The sequence below is a fragment of the Danio rerio genome, chromosome 20 (genome assembly GCF_052040795.2).
Source record: "Danio rerio strain M-AB ecotype USA chromosome 20, GRCz13ab, whole genome shotgun sequence".
Classification (NCBI taxonomy): Eukaryota; Metazoa; Chordata; class Actinopteri; order Cypriniformes; family Danionidae; genus Danio; species Danio rerio.
In genome coordinates this window covers 33,318,077-33,337,098 of record NC_141040.1, presented here as the reverse complement: position 1 = coordinate 33,337,098, position 19,022 = coordinate 33,318,077, and the positions used below count along the sequence as shown (strand labels likewise).

General features: G+C 35.3%; 1 protein-coding gene across 7 annotated transcripts in view; it reads left to right on the top strand.

Moving 5' to 3' along the window:
- The window catches only part of ryr3 (ryanodine receptor 3), a 152,358-nt gene that overhangs the window by 45,653 nt on the left and 87,683 nt on the right, over positions 1-19,022 (top strand). For all 7 annotated transcript variants that reach the window (XR_015518485.1, XR_015518484.1, XR_015518483.1 and 4 more), the window contains 12 exons: positions 193-357; positions 3,228-3,349; positions 4,630-4,810; positions 4,905-5,040; positions 8,337-8,432; positions 8,722-8,840; positions 10,729-10,862; positions 11,962-12,203; positions 14,002-14,194; positions 15,095-15,311; positions 17,264-17,368; positions 18,612-18,715. Coding sequence is in view for 4 of the 7 variants with exons in the window: in XM_087298294.1 (XP_087154420.1) it covers positions 193-357; positions 3,228-3,349; positions 4,630-4,810; positions 4,905-5,040; positions 8,337-8,432; positions 8,722-8,840; positions 10,729-10,862; positions 11,962-12,203; positions 14,002-14,194; positions 15,095-15,311; positions 17,264-17,368; positions 18,612-18,715 (1,814 nt within the window). In the remaining 3 variants the exon portion in view is untranslated. The remainder of the gene's footprint in view (positions 1-192; positions 358-3,227; positions 3,350-4,629; positions 4,811-4,904; positions 5,041-8,336; positions 8,433-8,721; positions 8,841-10,728; positions 10,863-11,961; positions 12,204-14,001; positions 14,195-15,094; positions 15,312-17,263; positions 17,369-18,611; positions 18,716-19,022) is intronic.

Genomic DNA, 19,022 nt, shown 5'->3' with positions numbered 1-19,022 from the left:
ACTCGTCCCCAATTCCCAATGCTCAGTGTATTATTACTGTATTTTGGAGATTAATTAGCCATCCTCTGCTGTTTTCTGAGAGGTCATGCTGACTATTTTATCTCAATAAAGCTTCAAAATATTTACTCTTGCTGTACAAAGTGACCCGTTGACAGGACTCAGCTCATGCAGTTTGTCAATTTCCCTTCACAGGAAAAGATTGAGTCCGGCCCAAAGCGCGATATTGATGGAATGGGTATTGCAGAGATCAAATACGGTGATTCAGTCTGCTTCATCATGCATGTGTCCACGGGCCTGTGGCTGTCCTACCAAGCGCCTGATGCCAAATCTTCTCGCCTGGGACCCCTGAAGAGAAGGGTAAGAGATGATCTGTGTGTTTTCTTTGTCTTAAAAGATTGAAACTGTCACTATACCCTTCTCCAAGTCAGACTTGCGCTTTGAATGACACACACACATCTTTAATGACATCATTCAGCGTAAGTTATGATCCCATTAAAGATTATGGGGGCTCACAGGATGGTCTAATGTTGGCTCAAGCTTAACCGCAGGGACTTCTGTGTGGAGTGAAGGATATATGAGGCCATGGTTTAAATGTGATAATGAGGTAGGCATGGTGATAGTGTGTTTTTGGGGAGTGGTCAGGATTACACGTTCACATGGACTGCACATCTTTCCAGAGCCCTGCTATGCAGCTTAAGTCTGGGCTAAAGGCCAGAGAAAGCATGCCACCTTTACGCACAGCTTATGGAGCCAAAGGCATGTCTTTGATGACACTTCATTTGATTTTCACTTCTGAAGTATTGAACCACTATTTCATTTTTGTAGCTTATGAAAACTGATGGACAAACGAAGGCTTTGCTGTAAGGACCAGGTGCAAAGTGCAAGATAAAATCTATTGAATTTAATTTTTCTTTTACCCTGAATGTGGCTACCTAAAATAACAAAGTAAAAAAGTGATGAGTATGAAAACAGAAGGCACCAATCAGGACACTCTTTCAATTTTTTCAATGGTTTTAGTTACAAATAAATGATCTTCTTTTGAACAAAGATTCCTGAATTCTTGAAAGACTTTATAAAAACATAAAATTGAAAACTATATTTTTTCATGCACTGGGTTTATTAGGTATGTGTTTGAGTAAAATGTTAACATTTGTTTTATTCTATTATGGTTTGATAGTGTTTCTTCTAAATATCAGACAAAATTGTTGTCTAATTTTCATTTGATCAAAATAAATATTTAATTTGCTTTGATTGTAAATCAGGATTTTTTCTCCAAACAAATATTTTTTTTATAGTTTTAAAGTTATAAAATGAAAAATGGATATAAATGTGTTCGAAAACTTGGCATAAAATATCATTTTGTACTCTAAATCAGGGGTCTAAAACTCCAATTGGCTGGGGGCCATTTCGGTAAAGTACAAATACTTTGTCACTGTACTTAAGTCGATTTTTCTGGTTTCAGTACTTTATTTCACTATTCGTTTTTTTTAATTAAAAGTTTTAATAGTAACTTTTTAGTTTTACTGCTTACATTTTTACTCAAATATGGGTCATTTCTACTTCCCACATTTTTAACCCACAGTCGTTACTTTTGTTTTTGTTGTTCATCATGAGACGGGCTTCTTTGGCTGTCTCCAAGTGAATGCTGATGAGCACGTTGTAAAATCCTTCACGAAGCTGACCGGTCAGGTACTGGTTATCAATGATGTACAGGAACTGCGACTGGCCAAGATGGCTACACAGGCTGTGAGCGACGCGGGTGTTACCCAGGGCACAAAGAGAGCAATGTTTTGTGACGCTATCTATATTATTTCTTGTCATTGTGCCATTTGAGCATCTTTTTGATGCAGTCAATCTGTTTTTCGTTATTGCGCGCCTGCGTGCTGCAGTGCAGGGCTTTTTCAATCAAGGTTTTCACGCACCTTATGTTGGCTAGTTTATGAAGATTACCATGAGAAAGGCAAGGATGACTACACAGATGAGACAGAGGGAATCTGTGAATTTAACATGACTGATGCTGTCCTGTTTACGCGGTAATAAGACACATTTTGCTCGATTGGATCACAGGTTAACAAGAGAGGCACATTTCAGTTTAAAATTATGCCATTTAAATGATACTGTATAGGTCTTTCTCTGGTCTTCTAATCTAATAACGCAGAAAAAAATTGCTTATTTGTAAAGATTTGTACGTTTAGGACTAAAACAATCAAATACTTTATAAAACCTTCATGCATTGAGATTTATTTCCTTTATTTCCGATGAAATCATATTTCTTAATACAGAATGTATGCTGTTTTACAGTTTAGAGCTGTTATAGAGCACTTACAGACATTAAATCAGTTACAGAGTTAAAACGCATGTGTGTTGCTCTCTATCGTACACTGAGAGAAAATGAAAGTAAAACTAATCTGAATGCAGTACTTTAAATGTCAACTAGGTGGAGGGTTGAAACCACAAGTGACTATATGCGACTGCACAACAGATTGTGGTTCAAAAATGTATGTTTTGGCAGACGAATCTCGTTATATTTTTTACTTTAGTTTCAGGCCGAAGGGTATTGGAGGGCAAGTGGTAAATGGCCTTCGAGCCAGCAGTTTGAGACCCCTGCTCTAAATGATAGTTTCAATAAGTTGTAATGTACAAAATGTAAATGACATTTTAAGCAAACACATAATTATAACATTATATTACAAATCCAGAGAAAGGTGAGAAAATACATGTGGTCTCTTAATTATTTCCTTAGCTACATATACGTCAAGATTTACCATAAAAATAGGTAACACTTTATTTTAATGGTCCATTTGGAGTATTAGTAGACTGTCTGCTTAATATCTTTTGATACTGCTCCTTCAACAGACATTTAACTGACTAAGAAACTTTGCAAGTACATGTTAACTTACACTAACCCTAACCTTAACCTAACAGTCAATGTATAATCTAGTAACAATTAGTTGGCATGTAGATGCAGTGTAACTTAAATTCAACAAACGGACCCTCAAAATAAAGTGCGAATAAAAAATATTCTGTTTTTTTTTTAACACACTGAATTCATAATTTGTTTCACAGCTTTTTACTCAAACTAATGTAGTTTGTAATGGAAAAAGTAATACATTCAGTATGCATTATAGTGATATTTTTTCATATACATCTCACAATATGGTTGAGGAATAGTTTCTACGTCAGCTGTTTGCAGTCAGTGTTTATGTACATGTTGACTATGTGTGCAGGCCTTTCTCTCTCCTGAGGGCCATATGGATGACGGACTGATTCTGCAGCTCTGCCAGCATGAGGAGTCCCGAGCGGCTCGCATCATTCGTAATACCACCCACCTCTTCACTCAGTTCATCAGGTACAGCAAGCACACTCTCACTGGCCTCAAATTCAACCTACCACAAAAGAAGCATATTTCCAAGCAATAGCACACCAATGCTAGCAGATGATTTCATTCCATATTTTCTGTTTTAGCCTTTTTATTTTTAGCCTCTAGTAAAGAAATTCAGATAAGATTTTGTAAGCATGTGTCAAACAGAATAGGCCATCTGACCAAATATATGACAAAATCGCACACTACTCATGTCGGTGCTACATTTGAATTTAAACTTCATGACCATTAGAAAGTATGTTATATAGTATGACTGTGTTTCCCAGTACTGGGTTGCGGCTGGAATCTGCTGCGTTAAACATATGCTGGAGTTGTTGACGGTTCATTTTGTTGTGGCGACCCCTGATAAATAAGGGACTAAGGAGAATAAATAAATGAATAAATGAATAGTACGAATGTAAGTAGTATAAATGGAATTTAGTTGTACTTTCTCCACTATGTTGTCATTATCAAGTGACCAACTCACGTCAGTTGTGTTGCTTTACTCCCATTTCTTGCTTGATCTTATGATAATAAATTGTCCATTGGATGCACACTTCAGAATCTCACTGGAAGTAGTGGGTCATCTGGGTACCTCTCGCCTACTACATATGGATTCATTTACTGTACTACTGGGCTCATATGCTATTTTTCTTATACTTTATGTAAGGAATTACATGATTTTGGATGCACAGCAGATCTTTGAACAAAACATTTCAGACACTGATGAAAGAGGTGATGCTGCAATGCATATTATTAGAAAATCCAACAGTTTTTTGACCTTGGGTGAATGTAAAAAGGTTCTTGGATATCTTTAAAACTATATTGGGAACATTTACACTGGGTAAAATATGTGACCTGGACCACAAAACCAGTCCAATGTTGCACAGGTATATCTGTTTTTAATTACCATTTGAAAATTAGATAATGCCCCATGAAGATATTTTGTAAAACTACTTCAAGAAATATTTAAAAACCTAACTTATTAGAAATATGCATAGCTAAGAACTTAATTAGGAGAACTTTACAGGTGATTTTCTTAGTATTTTGATTTGTTTGTGCTCTCAGATTACAAAATGGCAAATAGTGGTTTCTCAGCTGAATATTATCATGCCCTAACATCAATGGAAGACTTATTTATCCAGCTTTCAGATTTCTAAAAAAATCTTTTGAGTTGTTCTTTTTTTTGTGTTGTGGTCCAGAGTCATATGAGCACTACTGAATTAATCGAAGTGCTGATTATATTAATAGTGTGTTCCTGTCCTCAGGGGTCTGGATAGTTTGAGTGGGGAAAAGGCTTCAGAGGTGACTTTGCCTGTGTCTGAAGTGCTGGAGACCCTGAACGACCTCATTGTGTACTTCCAGCAGCCAGACTCAGAGCTGGAGCATGAGGAGAAACAGAGGCAGCTCCGGTCTCTCATCAAGCGCCAAGATCTCTTCAAAGAGGAGGTTAAATACAACCCTCACGTCGCGTTAATGGAAAATACATGCAAACGAAAAAGGCAGATACTTATTAATACAATTACTATTATTATTATTGTAGGGAATGCTAACCCTGTTGTCTCACTGCATCGACCGGCTTAACGTGTACAACAGTGCTGCTGAGTTTGAGGAACTTGCTGGCGAGGAGGCAGGAGAGGCCTGGAAGGACATCCTTAACCTTCTCTATGAGCTTCTGGGTGAGAATTCAATCACATGTTCACAGCCTTCAGCTGTTTGCCAAGGGTGATGATGGAGAGACATGACAGTTATTAGAGGCAGTCAAACTGCAATTCTATTTTCTTTTATCACCCTGTTGTTGACGCTTAGCCTGATTTATGCAGGACAAATGCACTGTTAGAAAAGGAGGGCCTTGTACTAGATATTAAAAGTTTAGATTCAAGCTCGATTTAATTTTTTGCTAAACTTTAGTTTTTTTCTGTATCTTGAAGATGTTTTACTTCTAGATATGTGATCTTGGGTCTTAAAACCAGTATTACTGTAAGTTGCACAGGTATAGTTTTGGCAAATACATTCTGTGGGTCAAAAATGATAGATTTTTCTTTTATGCCAAAAGTCATTTAAGTATTAAGTAAAGATTCTATTCAGTTAGAATATTTTGTACATTTCCTACATGAACATTTCAAAAATCTATGTTGAATTAGTAATGTAATTTTTAAGCATCTCATTTTGACAACTTTATTGGCGATTTTCTCTGTATTTAGATTGTTTTGAACCCTCAGATTCAGTGTTGTATTGGCTAAATATTGTCCTATCTTAACAAACCATACATTAATAAAAGCTTATCTGTTCAGCTTTCAAGTGGATGTAGGATTTGATGTACAAATCTAAAAAAAAGTGGTTTAGAATCACTTTGTACAGTACAGAGTTCTGCAGTGTTGACATTTTTGTTGGCCAGCCCAAAAATTCCAGCTTCACCCATCTTCATCTGATAAAATGCCAAGTGGATTTTTAAAATTACTGCAGATTTTAAACGTCGGGGTAAGAATTTAACCATATTCACACCCTTCAGCTGGGCGATGATGGACCAACAAAAGTGTATAATTTCTTGGGCTAATTTATTTAAATATATTATTGAATTATGTAAATTATATTTTTCCATCAAATTCGTAAGAAAGTGAAAATCACGGTTAAAATTATATAATTTGTGAGAGTTTGTAGCCCTATGCTAGCATCTGTCTTACGGATATGAGCTGCTGAATCTGTGGTGTCTTTAAAATGCAATGTTAGTAGAGATCTTTCCCCACAGAACTTTTCACTCCCATCTTTGTTTTTATTGCACTGTTCTCACACGCTCATTTGAACTGTAAATCTGGTTCTTAATGTCCCATACAACCTCTGCAATCTCATTTAGTTGTTACAACTGCCTTTCACAAGACACATAAAAACTTGAAAAATATTACAAGTCTGGGTTTTTCAGAAGTATTTTACTGCTGTTAAAAGAAAAGGAAAAATATTGGGTTAACTACAGATATTTTTAAAAGGATAGTTCACCCACAAATGTAACTTTGCTCACTATTTACTCAACCTCAAGTAGTTCCAAACCTTTATAAGATTCTTTGTTTTTTATTTATTTCAGTTTAGTTTAGTTTTTAGTGTTTTAAAAACTCTTTAGGTTTATGTAGGTCATAATTCATGTTAACAAACCATTAATTGACTATCACTACTAGCTCAATAAACTACTAATTAGCTGTTTACTAATAGTTAGTAAGGTAGAAGTTGAGTTTAGGTTTTGGGTAGGATTAGGGATAAGAATATGATAATAATTTGTAACTACTAATGACCAATTAATGTTTTAGTTAACAGCATGATTTGTGACCAGAACTAAAGTGTTACCAATTCATTATTCTGTTGAACACAAAAGAAGATACAGTGCCCAGTATAATTAAGAACACCCCATTTTGAAAATGAATTTTTTTATCCATTTCTCAGTGAATATACGCAATGTAATTTGGTGTATTTAAACAAAACACATTTATTAAACAGATACATTTATTCAAATAATATTTTAGTGCCTCTTTTTTTTCTTTTTTACATTTTTTAAGGCGACAACTATATTTAAATTTTCTTTTTTTATTAATTTTATTTGTATAATTAATTCATTAATTTTTTGTTTTTTAATATTCTTAATTTTATTTACCTTATGTTTGTATATCTTGGTATCAATAATATGGAATCAATATTATGTATATTTTATTGTCTAACCTAAGATTAACCTAATAAATAATAATAATAATAATAATAATAATAATAATATGTATTATTATTATTATTATTATTATTATTATTATTATTATTATTATTATTATTATTATTATCATCATCATTATTATATAAATAATATTTTAGTCACCAAACATCTTTAGAAATTGAAAGAGAATACAATTAAATAAAAAAAAAAAAGGAAACAAATTACAACCTAAAAAAATATCAACCAAATTCATTATTATTATTTTTTTTGCTTCTCTTGATTTTTCCTCTTTTTTAAATTTGTATTTTATATTTTTCAATTACATAAATTTGGGTGTAGTAGTTTTTGGACTGTTATCGTAAGTTATTTTGTTAGATAAGCTCCAGATTTGGCTTCAGTGCTGACTAATGTATATGCACAAATATAATATTGTTTAGTTTCCTATTAAAATATGAATTTAAAAGATACATTTGTGTGGGGCGTACTTATATATGCTATATATCATATAATACGCTATATATAATATTTTATATTTTGAATAAAGCTGTAAACCTCTAACCATTGACTTCCAAAGCAGAAAAAACAAATACTATAGAAATCAAAGGTTGCAGGTTTACAATTTTCTTCAGAATATCCTCCTTTGTATTCAACAGAAGAAAGAATCTCAAACAGGTTTAAAACAAGTGAAGAGAGAGTGAAGAATTTTAAATTCTGGTTGTTTTCTGGTACATGTTTTTGGATTATTTTGACTTCATATACACCTGTATCTTTAGAGATCGAAATTTGTTTGAAATTTAAACATCTCGCCTCGGTTCACCTTGAGTTGCTCGCCATTTATCAGATCCCCCATCGAGGCCTGCTCTGAATTCTGCTGGCTCTGAGGTGACCCTGGAGAGAGGCCGTGCTGGGTCTGTCTGGAGAACAGTAGTGTGATACATTAGTCTGGTCACAACAGCCAGTTTTTAACGGCTCCATACGGATGCACTCGCTGCCTCAGGAAGCAGCTCTTTTCAGGCTGCCTGGGCTTCAAAACAGCTTAGACGATCTCTCCACAAAGTGCCTTTAGCTCATGGCTGAGTTTGATTGATTGCTCTGTGGGAAAAATAATCTTAATCCGTTTTAGTATTTTACTCACACTAGAGGTGCATTCATTTCACGATATGACTAGTTAAGGTGGGAAGCCTTGTGTGAAGGGTAGCGAAAGGGATTTGTGGGTGTTAGCCTGAAGGATGTAGGAAAAGCACTGTAACATTGAGCTTATTGCCATTGATTTTTGTCCATTAGCCGCTTTGATCAAAGGCAACAGGACCAACTGCACACAGTTCTCTCGCAAGCTGGATTGGCTAGTCAGCAAACTTGAGCGATTGGAGTCCTCATCAGGTAAATACCACCATATGTCAACCTGGACACATACATTAGCACTGATTATAGAGGTGTTGTACATTAAGCAGCCATAAACAGAGCAATCCACCATCAGCATCTGCACACATCAGTGATTTTAACAGTGGCACCATGTCACAGTAGTATTACACAGCATTCATAGCAGCACACTGATCATTTTCATTATAAAATCAATAGTCATTTGTTTATACAACTCCCTGGTATCTGATTGTGTTCATTGTTCCTTGTGTTTACTGCAATGCAATATTAATAAAGCGCTTCTGTACAGGCATTTTAGAGGTGCTTCACTGTATCCTAAACGAGAGTCCAGAATCTCTGAACATCATCCAGAAGGCTCACATCAAATCCATTATTTCTCTGCTGTACAAGCACGGGCGCAACTACAAGGTCAGCATTTGCTGTTTCTATAAACACACACACAGGCACACACACATACAGTACAGATTGAAAATAAGTATAGAATATAAAGGGTGTTGCTGACCATTCAAAGTGTTTAGATCTGAGCACTATAAATATTGAATGAAGAGCTGAAAACGCATTTTTCCCCAGTTCCATATTTAAACCCTCAGATGTAAAATAAATCTGTGTTTTTGGTACTATGAGGGTGAGAGACAGTGACATTGACATATATGAGATTGGTTGAAGTTTTTTCTTTCTTTCTTTGATCATGAATAGAGTATAAATGTACAAATTTTAAAGAATTAACTTTTGTAAAAACAATATAGTTGTAAAATGTCATTTGAGTTAAAATATTTCTTCATTTTCTTTTCGGTTTTATTAATCAGGGGTCGCCACAGTGGAAGGAACCGACAACTAATCCAGCATATGTTTTACTCAACAGATGGCCTTCCTGCTGCAACCCATCACTGGGAAACACCCACACTCTCCCATTCATACACATACACTACCTACAATTTAGCTTACCCAATTCACCTTTAGCACGTCTTTGAACTTGTGGGGGAAACCGGAGGACCCTGAGGAAACCCATGTGAACACGGGGAGAACATGCAAACTCCACACAGAAATGCCAACTGACTCAGTCAAGGCTCGAACCAGCGCAGTGGTTCAGTGGTTATTACTGTTGCCTTGCAGCAAGGTCTTTATTTCGAGTCCTGGCTAAGCCAGTTGGCATTTCTGTGTGGAGTTTGCCTATTCTCCCCGTGTGTGTGCTCTGGGTCCCCCCGTCACTTTCCAAAGACATGTGCTATAAGTTAATTGGATGTAGTAAATTGGCCGTAGTGTATGAGTATGTGTGAATGGGCAGCTGGAAGGGTATCCACTGGATTAAACAAAAGCTGCTAGTTAGTGATTCATTCCACTGTGGCGACCACTGATAAATGAGGGACTAAGCCAAAAGAAAATAAAGTTAATGAATGAAGCAAAATTTCAAACCACAAAATTGTTTAGAAAAAAACAAAACCGCTAATATTACTACAAAACTTAATTAAAAAAAATATATTTATACTGTATATTATTTATGCCTGTGATATTTTGGTTGATTTTTTTTTATACTGAAACTAAGTTTTCAGTGTCACAAGATTCTTCAAAAATCCTTCTGATGTGCTGAATAGGTGCATGGAGAATTTAGTTTATTATCAATGTTGAAAACAGCTACACTTTTAATTTTGGTTTTGACACATTATCAGAGTCCGAATTGCAGGGGGGTTTGGGGGGGTCAAATTAACACTTGATCCCTGAGGAAAAAAATAATCAAAATAGTTTGCTCTGATCTGTATCTTAAAAATATTAATAATTAAAATATTAGATAACTTTAACAACTTTACATAATTTAGATAACTTAAACTGGAAAACTTGACCCCCCCACCCATCGCCAATGTATACTTCGCACCCTGTACATTTTCATTATCCATTATCGTGTATTACTGTAAATATCTTTATCTGATTTTGAATGTCTCATGACATAATTAAAACATGAATGCCAAAAAATATAAAATCTCTCTGACATGGTACATCAGTGTAACTCCAAATGAAAGGTCAGATATTTTAACAAGGGGCAGGTGTCTCTGCGGGTGTACACTCTTGCTACTTGACTTGAGAATTCCTCTGTCTTATAAAATGTGGGTCATGTAAACTCATAAAATACGTTTTAGGAGCTGCACAGCTTGTTACACTAGCAAACACTCTTAAGTATGCACTTGAGAATATGCAGGCACAAGACTGTAAATTTTTTGAGCTGGGAGATGTGCCGTATAAAAATGTGTTTAAAGCAATAAAACACCCGCATTGTTAAAATGTTTCCCATTCTCCCTTACAGATTCTGGATGTTCTCTGTTCCCTTTGTGTCTGCAACGGTGTAGCTGTGAGAGCCAATCAGAATTTCATCTGTGACCACCTGCTTCCAAGGAGAGACCTGCTGCTCCAAACACGACTGGTCAATGATGTCCAAAGGTGAACTCAGCACTTTTTGTTATGTTTTCCTCTATACATAGTGGCATTTAAAGCATTGAGGTTGGTAAGATTGATTTTGAAAGATGTCTGCATACGGACTCACCAAGACTGCATTCATTTGTATTCAATGATTAAGTTACAGTTTGTAATCAAAAAGTATTTTTATGATTTTTAGATTTTAAAAAGTCCAAAAAATAGCACATATCAAACAAAAAATATTTTGAGTGTATCCTTCATGTATAAGACTAATAACTAATAACTAAACAAAAGGATAATATAAATATTGTATGGTATTTATATCATAAATATATATGTTGAATATAATAATATAAGGGAAAACTTGTTGTAGTGAACTTTTAATTTTTTTTTTTCATTTTAATTTATTATTGTATTTTATTTTATTTAAGTATTATATTATTGTATTTAAAGTAATTACATTTATTTTGTATTATTACATTTAAAAAAATTTAATTAAATTAAATTGAATTTTATTTTATTTCAATTTAATTTTATTAAATTGTTTTTTTATTTTGTTTTATTGTTTTTTAATTTAATTTAATTTTGTTTTATTTTGTTTTGTTTTAATAATTTTATTACAGTTTATAAATTTTTTACATTTAATTTAATTTAATTTTGTTTTATTACATTTTTTAGTAAATTTAATTTTGTTTTGTTTTGTTTTATTTTTTTTAATTAATTTTATTACATTTTATAAATATTTTTACATTTAATAAAATTTTATTTTGTTTTATTGCATTTTTTATTTAATTACATTTTCTTTTATTGTATTTAATTTAATTAATATTTTATTTTATTTTAATCGATTTCATTATTTTCGTGTTTTTAGCATTAACAACTTTTACATTTGTTTATTTGCCTTCAAAATTTGAAAAATATATATGCAGCGGTTTACATCTTTGCTTCTTTCATATTTTCAGTAGATATTTGTGCTAGACCACTTGTCAGAAATATTCATTTGGAAACCAGTGTTTTTCACTAAACCAATCATGGTCAATGCAAAAAAACACAATCAAGTGGGTAATATTTTAAAATTACTAATGCATTTTTATTACGCATTATTTTCTGTAATTATTTACAGTATGAGACCCAACATCTTCCTGGGCATGAGTGAGGGCTCTGCGCAGTATAGGAAATGGTACTTCGAGCTGATCATCGATCAAGTAGACCACTTTGTAACCAGTGAGCCCACTCACCTTCGCGTTGGCTGGGCCACCACTAAAGGCTATGCCCCGTATCCCGGCGGTGGGGAGGGCTGGGGAGGAAACGGTGTTGGAGATGATCTTTACTCCTACGGTTTTGATGGCCTTCATCTGTGGGCAGGTACATTTAAGGGAATATTTCATCCAAATATGACATTTCTGTCATCATTTACTCTCCCTCCACTTGTTGTAAACCAATGTAAATTTCTTTTCTCTGTTGAATTCAAAAGAAGATGTTTTGAAGAATTTTGGTAGCCAAACAGTTAAGGAAACGCTCCACTTATTTGAGAATAGGCTAACTTTACCACTCCCCTAGAGGTAAACAGTTGAGTTTTACCATTTTTTAATCCATTGAGCCAATCTTCGTCTGACTGGAGCACTTTTAGCATAGCCTAGCATAAATCATTGAATCAGATTAGACCATTAGCATCTTGCTCAAACGTTTTTACTTATTGATATAATATGATTAAATGATATGGATTTTTTATTTTTGAATATGATGCTAATGGTCTAATCTGATTAAATGGATTATGCTAAGGTAAGCAAAAAGTGCTCTCGCCAGACCTGGGGCCTCATGTACGAAGACTTGCGTGGAAATCTTACTAAAACATTGCATACGCACAAAGCTGTAAATGTGCGTACGCAGAAAAAAAATCAGATGTATGAAACACTGCGTACGCCGAATCTCACGCATATTTTTTTGTACATCCGAATGAACGTGAAACTGAGCGCAACATGCACAAGCACAAAACCCCTCCCTGCCTCCTCCCCCGTATGAATATGCTAATGACTATGCTAATGGAAAAACCCAACGGAAAAGCAATGGCAAAATCAAGCAAGAAGAGAAACTTTGAACAGAATGTGAATTGGAGGTGCTGCTTTCGGAGGTAGACCGGAGAAAATCAGTGTTATTTGCAAGTTTGCAGAATTAACAACAAAAGAAAAAAAATAGAGTGGGAGAGTTTAGCTGATGCGGTTAACACAGTTGGGTCTGAACATCGCACCAAGTGCATTAAAAAAAGAAATAGTGTGGTTTATATTTGTAAAATGTTGCAGTACCAGTGGCGCACCTTGTAAGACGTATGTCATCATGTTTTGACACGTTCGAGCATGAACTCAGATCGAATCCAGTGTCTTTATAGCAATGTGCGCGCAGTAGATAGCTCAGATTACATTGGGAAAACAGGCGACTGCTGCAAATTGTGCTTTAATGTTTAGCTGGTCAATTGTATGGTATGGAAACCTTATATACCTACTAGATGAACCCATCTCATACAGCTGCCATTGCAAGGCTCAGACACTTTGTAGAGAGGAATTTAACACAACTGCCTCTAGGAGTCGCCAATGGAAATAAAACAGACACGCAAATAAAATGTGCGTACGGCAGCCAGAAAGCTGCCGTGAAGCTGCGCACATTCCCACGTTCAGTTCATGGTTAGTAAATCCAAACGTGAGCGATTCTGAGCATGAAACCTGGCGTACGCAAAGTTTTTGTGCGTACGCAGCGTTGATACATGAGGCCCCTGGAGATTGGCTGAATGGATTTAAAAATGATTAAACTCCACTGTTTAACTAGAGATGAGTTCTAAAATGAGCCTATTTCCAAAATAAGTGAAGGTTTCCTTTAATGGTTTCCATTGACTTCCATAATATTTTTAGTTTCCCTACAATGGAAGTCATTGTTACCACTGGATACCTAGATTCTTTAAAACATCTTTTTTTGTGTGTTCAACAGAAGAAAGAAACTGAACTTGAGGGTATGTAAATGCTGAGTACATTTTCATTTTGAGTGGACTTTTCCTTTAAGGCTGCATTACCAGTGTCTTTTCTTGCATAGTTTTTTATCGAACTCATTTTCTTCATAGATTGTCTGAGTAGTAGTATTAACACAAATCTGCGATTCTCTCCACATCTGACAGGGCGAATCCCGCGGGCCGTGGCCTCTATTAACCAGCACTTGCTGAATTCAGACGATGTTGTGAGCTGCTGTCTGGATCTTGGAGCTCCTAGCATGTCTTTCCGAATTAACGGTCAGCCCGTGCAAGGCATGTTTGAAGACTTCAATGTGGATGGCTTCTTCTTTCCCGTCGTCAGTTTCTCTGCTGGGGTCAAGTGAGTTTCTCCAATATAAAGTTCCCAAGACTTATGAGAGATATTGTGTTTAGACGGGATATGTTTACATTTATTTTAGTGTTGTCAAATTAAGCCAGGAGCAAATCAGTACTTTAAAAATGGTCAGTAAAGATTCAATTCAATTCATGTTTATTTATATAAAGCTTTTCACAATGTAGATTGTGTCAAAGCAGCTTAACATATTTCTAGTAAAGTCTAGATTTCAGAGATGAAGTTCAGTTTTGTTTGGTTCAGTGTGGCTTAAAGAGCATCAAATGTTTCACAAACATATTTCTTTAGTGTGTGAATGCAGTCAGAGGCATTTAAATGAGTCAGAATAAGCACAATAATGAAGAGTTTGATCATTGCGAGCTCTGCATGCTCATAAATTGTTTTGCTTTAACCAAAATGCTTTAAAAAGTAGGCTTTTTGCTTGAATATCTCTTTCGATATCCCTGTATTACTTAGAATACTTAATTGGAAAAGTAATACTTTTAAATGCTTCAAAGTACACACTTCAAAACTTAAAGAGTGTTAAAGATTTTAGCTGAAACTATGTCCTTGGTGATATCTATAATGCAAGTCAACAAATATATACAGGCAAAGTTAAATTAATATTTGTGAGTCCTAACTATACATTAAGGTCTAATGAAGTGAGACTCTACAAATGGTTTTGAGTGTGTGTATAATAGTTTTTCTCTGTTCTTGGAATTATAAATTTCTGAAATCAGTTGTTGTGCTTTGACAAATGAGTCCTTTCTTTTTCTGGGTAGCTTTATGTTCAGTCAACAGAGACAGGCTACAACTCATTTGACTTCTCCACCAACTGCATAGATATTACTGGATTAATGATTATTTAGCCAATTCAACTTGAGTTTGTTTAATTTTTTCGTCCCCAAGGGTCCGTTTCCTGTTGGGTGGTCGGCATGGAGACTTTAAGTTCCTGCCTCCAGCAGGTTATGCACCATGTTATGAAGCCCTGCTTCCCAAAGAAAAGATGCGTGTGGAGCCTGTTAAGGAGTATAAAAGAGACCTGGAGGGAGTGAGAGATCTACTGGGCACCACAGAGTTTCTGTCCCAGGCCTCCTTCATCCCTGTTCCTGTTGACACCAGCCAGGTCAGATATGATCAGAAACAAAGTAACTTTCAATGCTTATAAACACATTTCAAGGGGCTGCATGATTAACAGCAGATTAATTTAACATGAACTCACACTGCTTTAAGCAGGCCAGTATAAAATGTTTTATGCAATAAAATTATTTAAGAAAATGTATTTTAATTTAAAATAAATAATTGAAATTATTATTTTTAAATAATAATTGTCATGAATGCCATATTGATGTGCAAATTACAGTAATCTGTGCTGCCCTACAAACAAACACAGCAAACATGGCAAATATTTTTAAAGGTCCTGAGAAGTGCTTTGAAATGTACTTTTTTATTTGATGTTTGACGTAATGTCGAAACCAGTGTTGCCAGATATTGCTGACTTTTTCCAGCCCCAAAGCTGTCCAAAACCTGCCTAAACACACAAAAAACACCCAAAATATTAAATCAAAATTATCCTGGTTACTTTAACTGTCATATTTTTCTAATCATACAGCAACCAACAGCAGCAGTGACAGAACCACAACATAACGTGAAGTGGAGTCAGATTTAGATTTTTTTACCCACACAATCAAACTTGAAGGTGTGGTCCAGAGTGTATTTTTAAGGCTTGGTTGTGTTTATAAGATGCAATACAATGTGTACTCATGCTTCACTTGTAGAAAATCATATTATGTTTTCACATAACTTACTTACAGCTAACATGAAAACGAGACCCGCCCTCAAGAGGCACTGATTGGTCCGCTAACCTAATGTGCTGTGATTTGCGGATTGGCTTCACGTCGCTCCCCTACAAGAGTGCGTATTTGTGCTGTGTAAACAGTCCAGTCAGAGGCTCAGAGCAGCGCTCTGTTAGCAGCGTAGCTGCCTGAATAAGACAGAAATGAAGAGCACACAGCTCACGCCTGATCTCTAAAATAAAACTGCCCCCTTTACAACATACTGTTAACGCTAGAAACTGTGCCTGCAATTGATCAATTTTAACAAATAAAAATACTTACAGGTTGTGGCTTACAATCCACAACTTTGTCTGTTGGAGGAGTTTTAACCGAATCCAGCACTGAACTGGGAGAGATTCTAGATGTTCTCTTTGTCAAATGCTAGCGCTGGATCTTTTTTATATAATTCTCTGGAACATACCTAAAATTAATTTGTAAGCACTTCTCTCTTTGTGTTGTGTCCTTTGGAAGCCCAAATACAGAAACAGAACAAGCTTTATGGAAATATCAGTGTTTGGAAGGCATTTTAGCTTTCTCTGCTTTAACATTACAGCACCTCTGGCCATGCCCCTCTGCTGCGCAGGGTGGGTAATGTAGCTGTGTGAACATAAACAACATCTCTGAATGTAATACGCTCAAAGTTCAATGCAAACGGAAACATTGGCTTTTACAGAGTTACTCTGGCTTAGTAAAGCCTAAAGTGAACAAATTTGGGGACTACAAAAAAACCTTAGTGAGATCACAAATGCTTCAGGTTACGCATGAGCAGGCATTTTGTTGTACCACCGCTCTTCCAGTGAGAGTGGTTGGGCTCAAGTGCATATCTTATATCTTGTTTATATCTTCTAAATGTGAATTTTATCACTGTTTTGAATACTGATACTAACATCTAAAAAACTTTATTTTAATTTCATGGGATCATGCATTTTTACAAACAAATTTTACTATACTATTGCTTCAAAGATTTTAGCTAAATTAGAGGTCCTTGGTGACTTTTGTAATGCAAAGACTACTAAACTTTGAGACTCTCCCAAAAAACATGTAGAGACAAAACTGTATTGTGGCCCAATTGTGCAACTTTACCAAAAGACATCATACATGGCAACAAAAGAAAATCAGTTTACGATTGCATTTCTCCCCACCTCGTCGAGCTTTAATCTTTCTTGTGCGATTCTTTCAATATTATTTTATTGATTCTGCTCAAATGTAAATTTGTTGTTATTTTGTATGTCTTGTGATCCAGATTGTCCTGCCTCCACATCTTGAAAACGTGCGGGACAAGTTAGCTGAAAACATCCATGAGCTCTGGGGCATGAACAAAATCGAGCTTGGCTGGATGTACGGCAAGGTAAGGGATGCTAAACAGCATCGTTAGTATTTCATCAGAAACAAGATCATCTCTGTATGACATAGGAGCAGATATTCAGATAATTTCTGCAGTGTGCCTTTAACTACCCAGAGGAGGATAATTGAAAATGTCAACCTGAATTGAACATGCTTGGCTTCAGCATTAAATGAATATTTAAGCATCCCAAGAAGCGACACAGCAGATGGGCATGCAGATCTCATTCTCAGATAGTAATGGCAAAAGAAAAGTACTTAGATCCGGTTTTATGCCTTCCGCTGTTCGCTGCAGGAGAGTAACTCCAGAAATTGCAGAGCACAGTGGAAAAAGCTTTGCAGTATCACTGTAGTTAAGACAATCTTAATGAGCAGCATGCTGTCCAGCCCCATGGCAGAAAAAATGAATTATGGTTGAGCACTGCCGTTACTCTTGAGGCCAGATCTTAGCATTCATTAAGAACAAATATTTCAGAAGCCCAGCTGCTCTCAGATTAATCAGATTTTAATCAGACTCTGCTGGCTCAAGGTAGCATTGTTGTGAGCGTGTGGGGTTACAGGACAAGAGCAGCTTGGCAAGCACAATGCCACTTTCATCTCACCACCGTTATTCAATCCTACAGTAAATGCTTTACCATCTTCTCCCACATAACATCAGTCTAAAGAGATTTACGGGTCAGAGATTGGTATTAGTTTTGCGGTGTCTGACTTAAATCATATCACCTCCCTTGCTGATTCATTATTTCTCCCCTTAATTTAAAGTTGGTATAAAATCAAAATTCGCTCTTCTTCTTTTTATACACGGTCAAGCACGAAATTATTCATAGCCCTGGCAAATTCTGACTTAAAGATTTACTTTTATTCAACCAGCAGGCTTTTTGACCAAAAATGACACAGGCTTCTCTCAGAAGTTAATAAGACTATGTTCAAGTGGCATCATTGTGGAAAAAAATATTTCTTTAAGTAACTTTAAGTCCGAATTTCCCTGGGGTATGAATAATTTTGGGCTTGACAATATGTAGTAGTGCTTGTCATAAACAATGTATACAGTATGTGCATGGATCCTTATTTTGTAAAAATTAATTTTACTCTCAATCTTTAATCAAATAACCTTCCCTCCCCTTCGAAATCACTTTTCTTTACTTCTGTTCACACAGAATGCCTTTAGGCTGGAAATTCATGACATTCTTATAGATAGCCAATATAATATAATATGATTAATCAGTATAAATAAATGTATATTTTTTCAGGTCCGAGATGACAACAAGAGGCAGCACCCTTGTCTTGTTGACTTCTCTAAACTGCCAGAAACAGAAAAAAATTATAACCTGCAAATGTCAACTGAAACTTTAAAGTGAGTATTACCAGTAGGGCTGTGTGATTTGGGGAAAATATTTAATTGCAATTTTTTTCACAGATATTGCGATTTTGATTTGATTTACGATTTAATTTTGTGGTCAAGCTTCAGCTCAATAATCTGTATCGTAGATACTTACTGCTATAACGCAGTGATTGTTAGTTAAAAGAACTGATAATATATTACAGTAACTTAAATATTTAGAAATGAAACACTCATTTTTCTTTATAACAAACAGTAAACGCAAATAAAATGACCTTACCTTTCTGTAAACAAGTTAAACTCAAATTAAGGAGATAGTGTA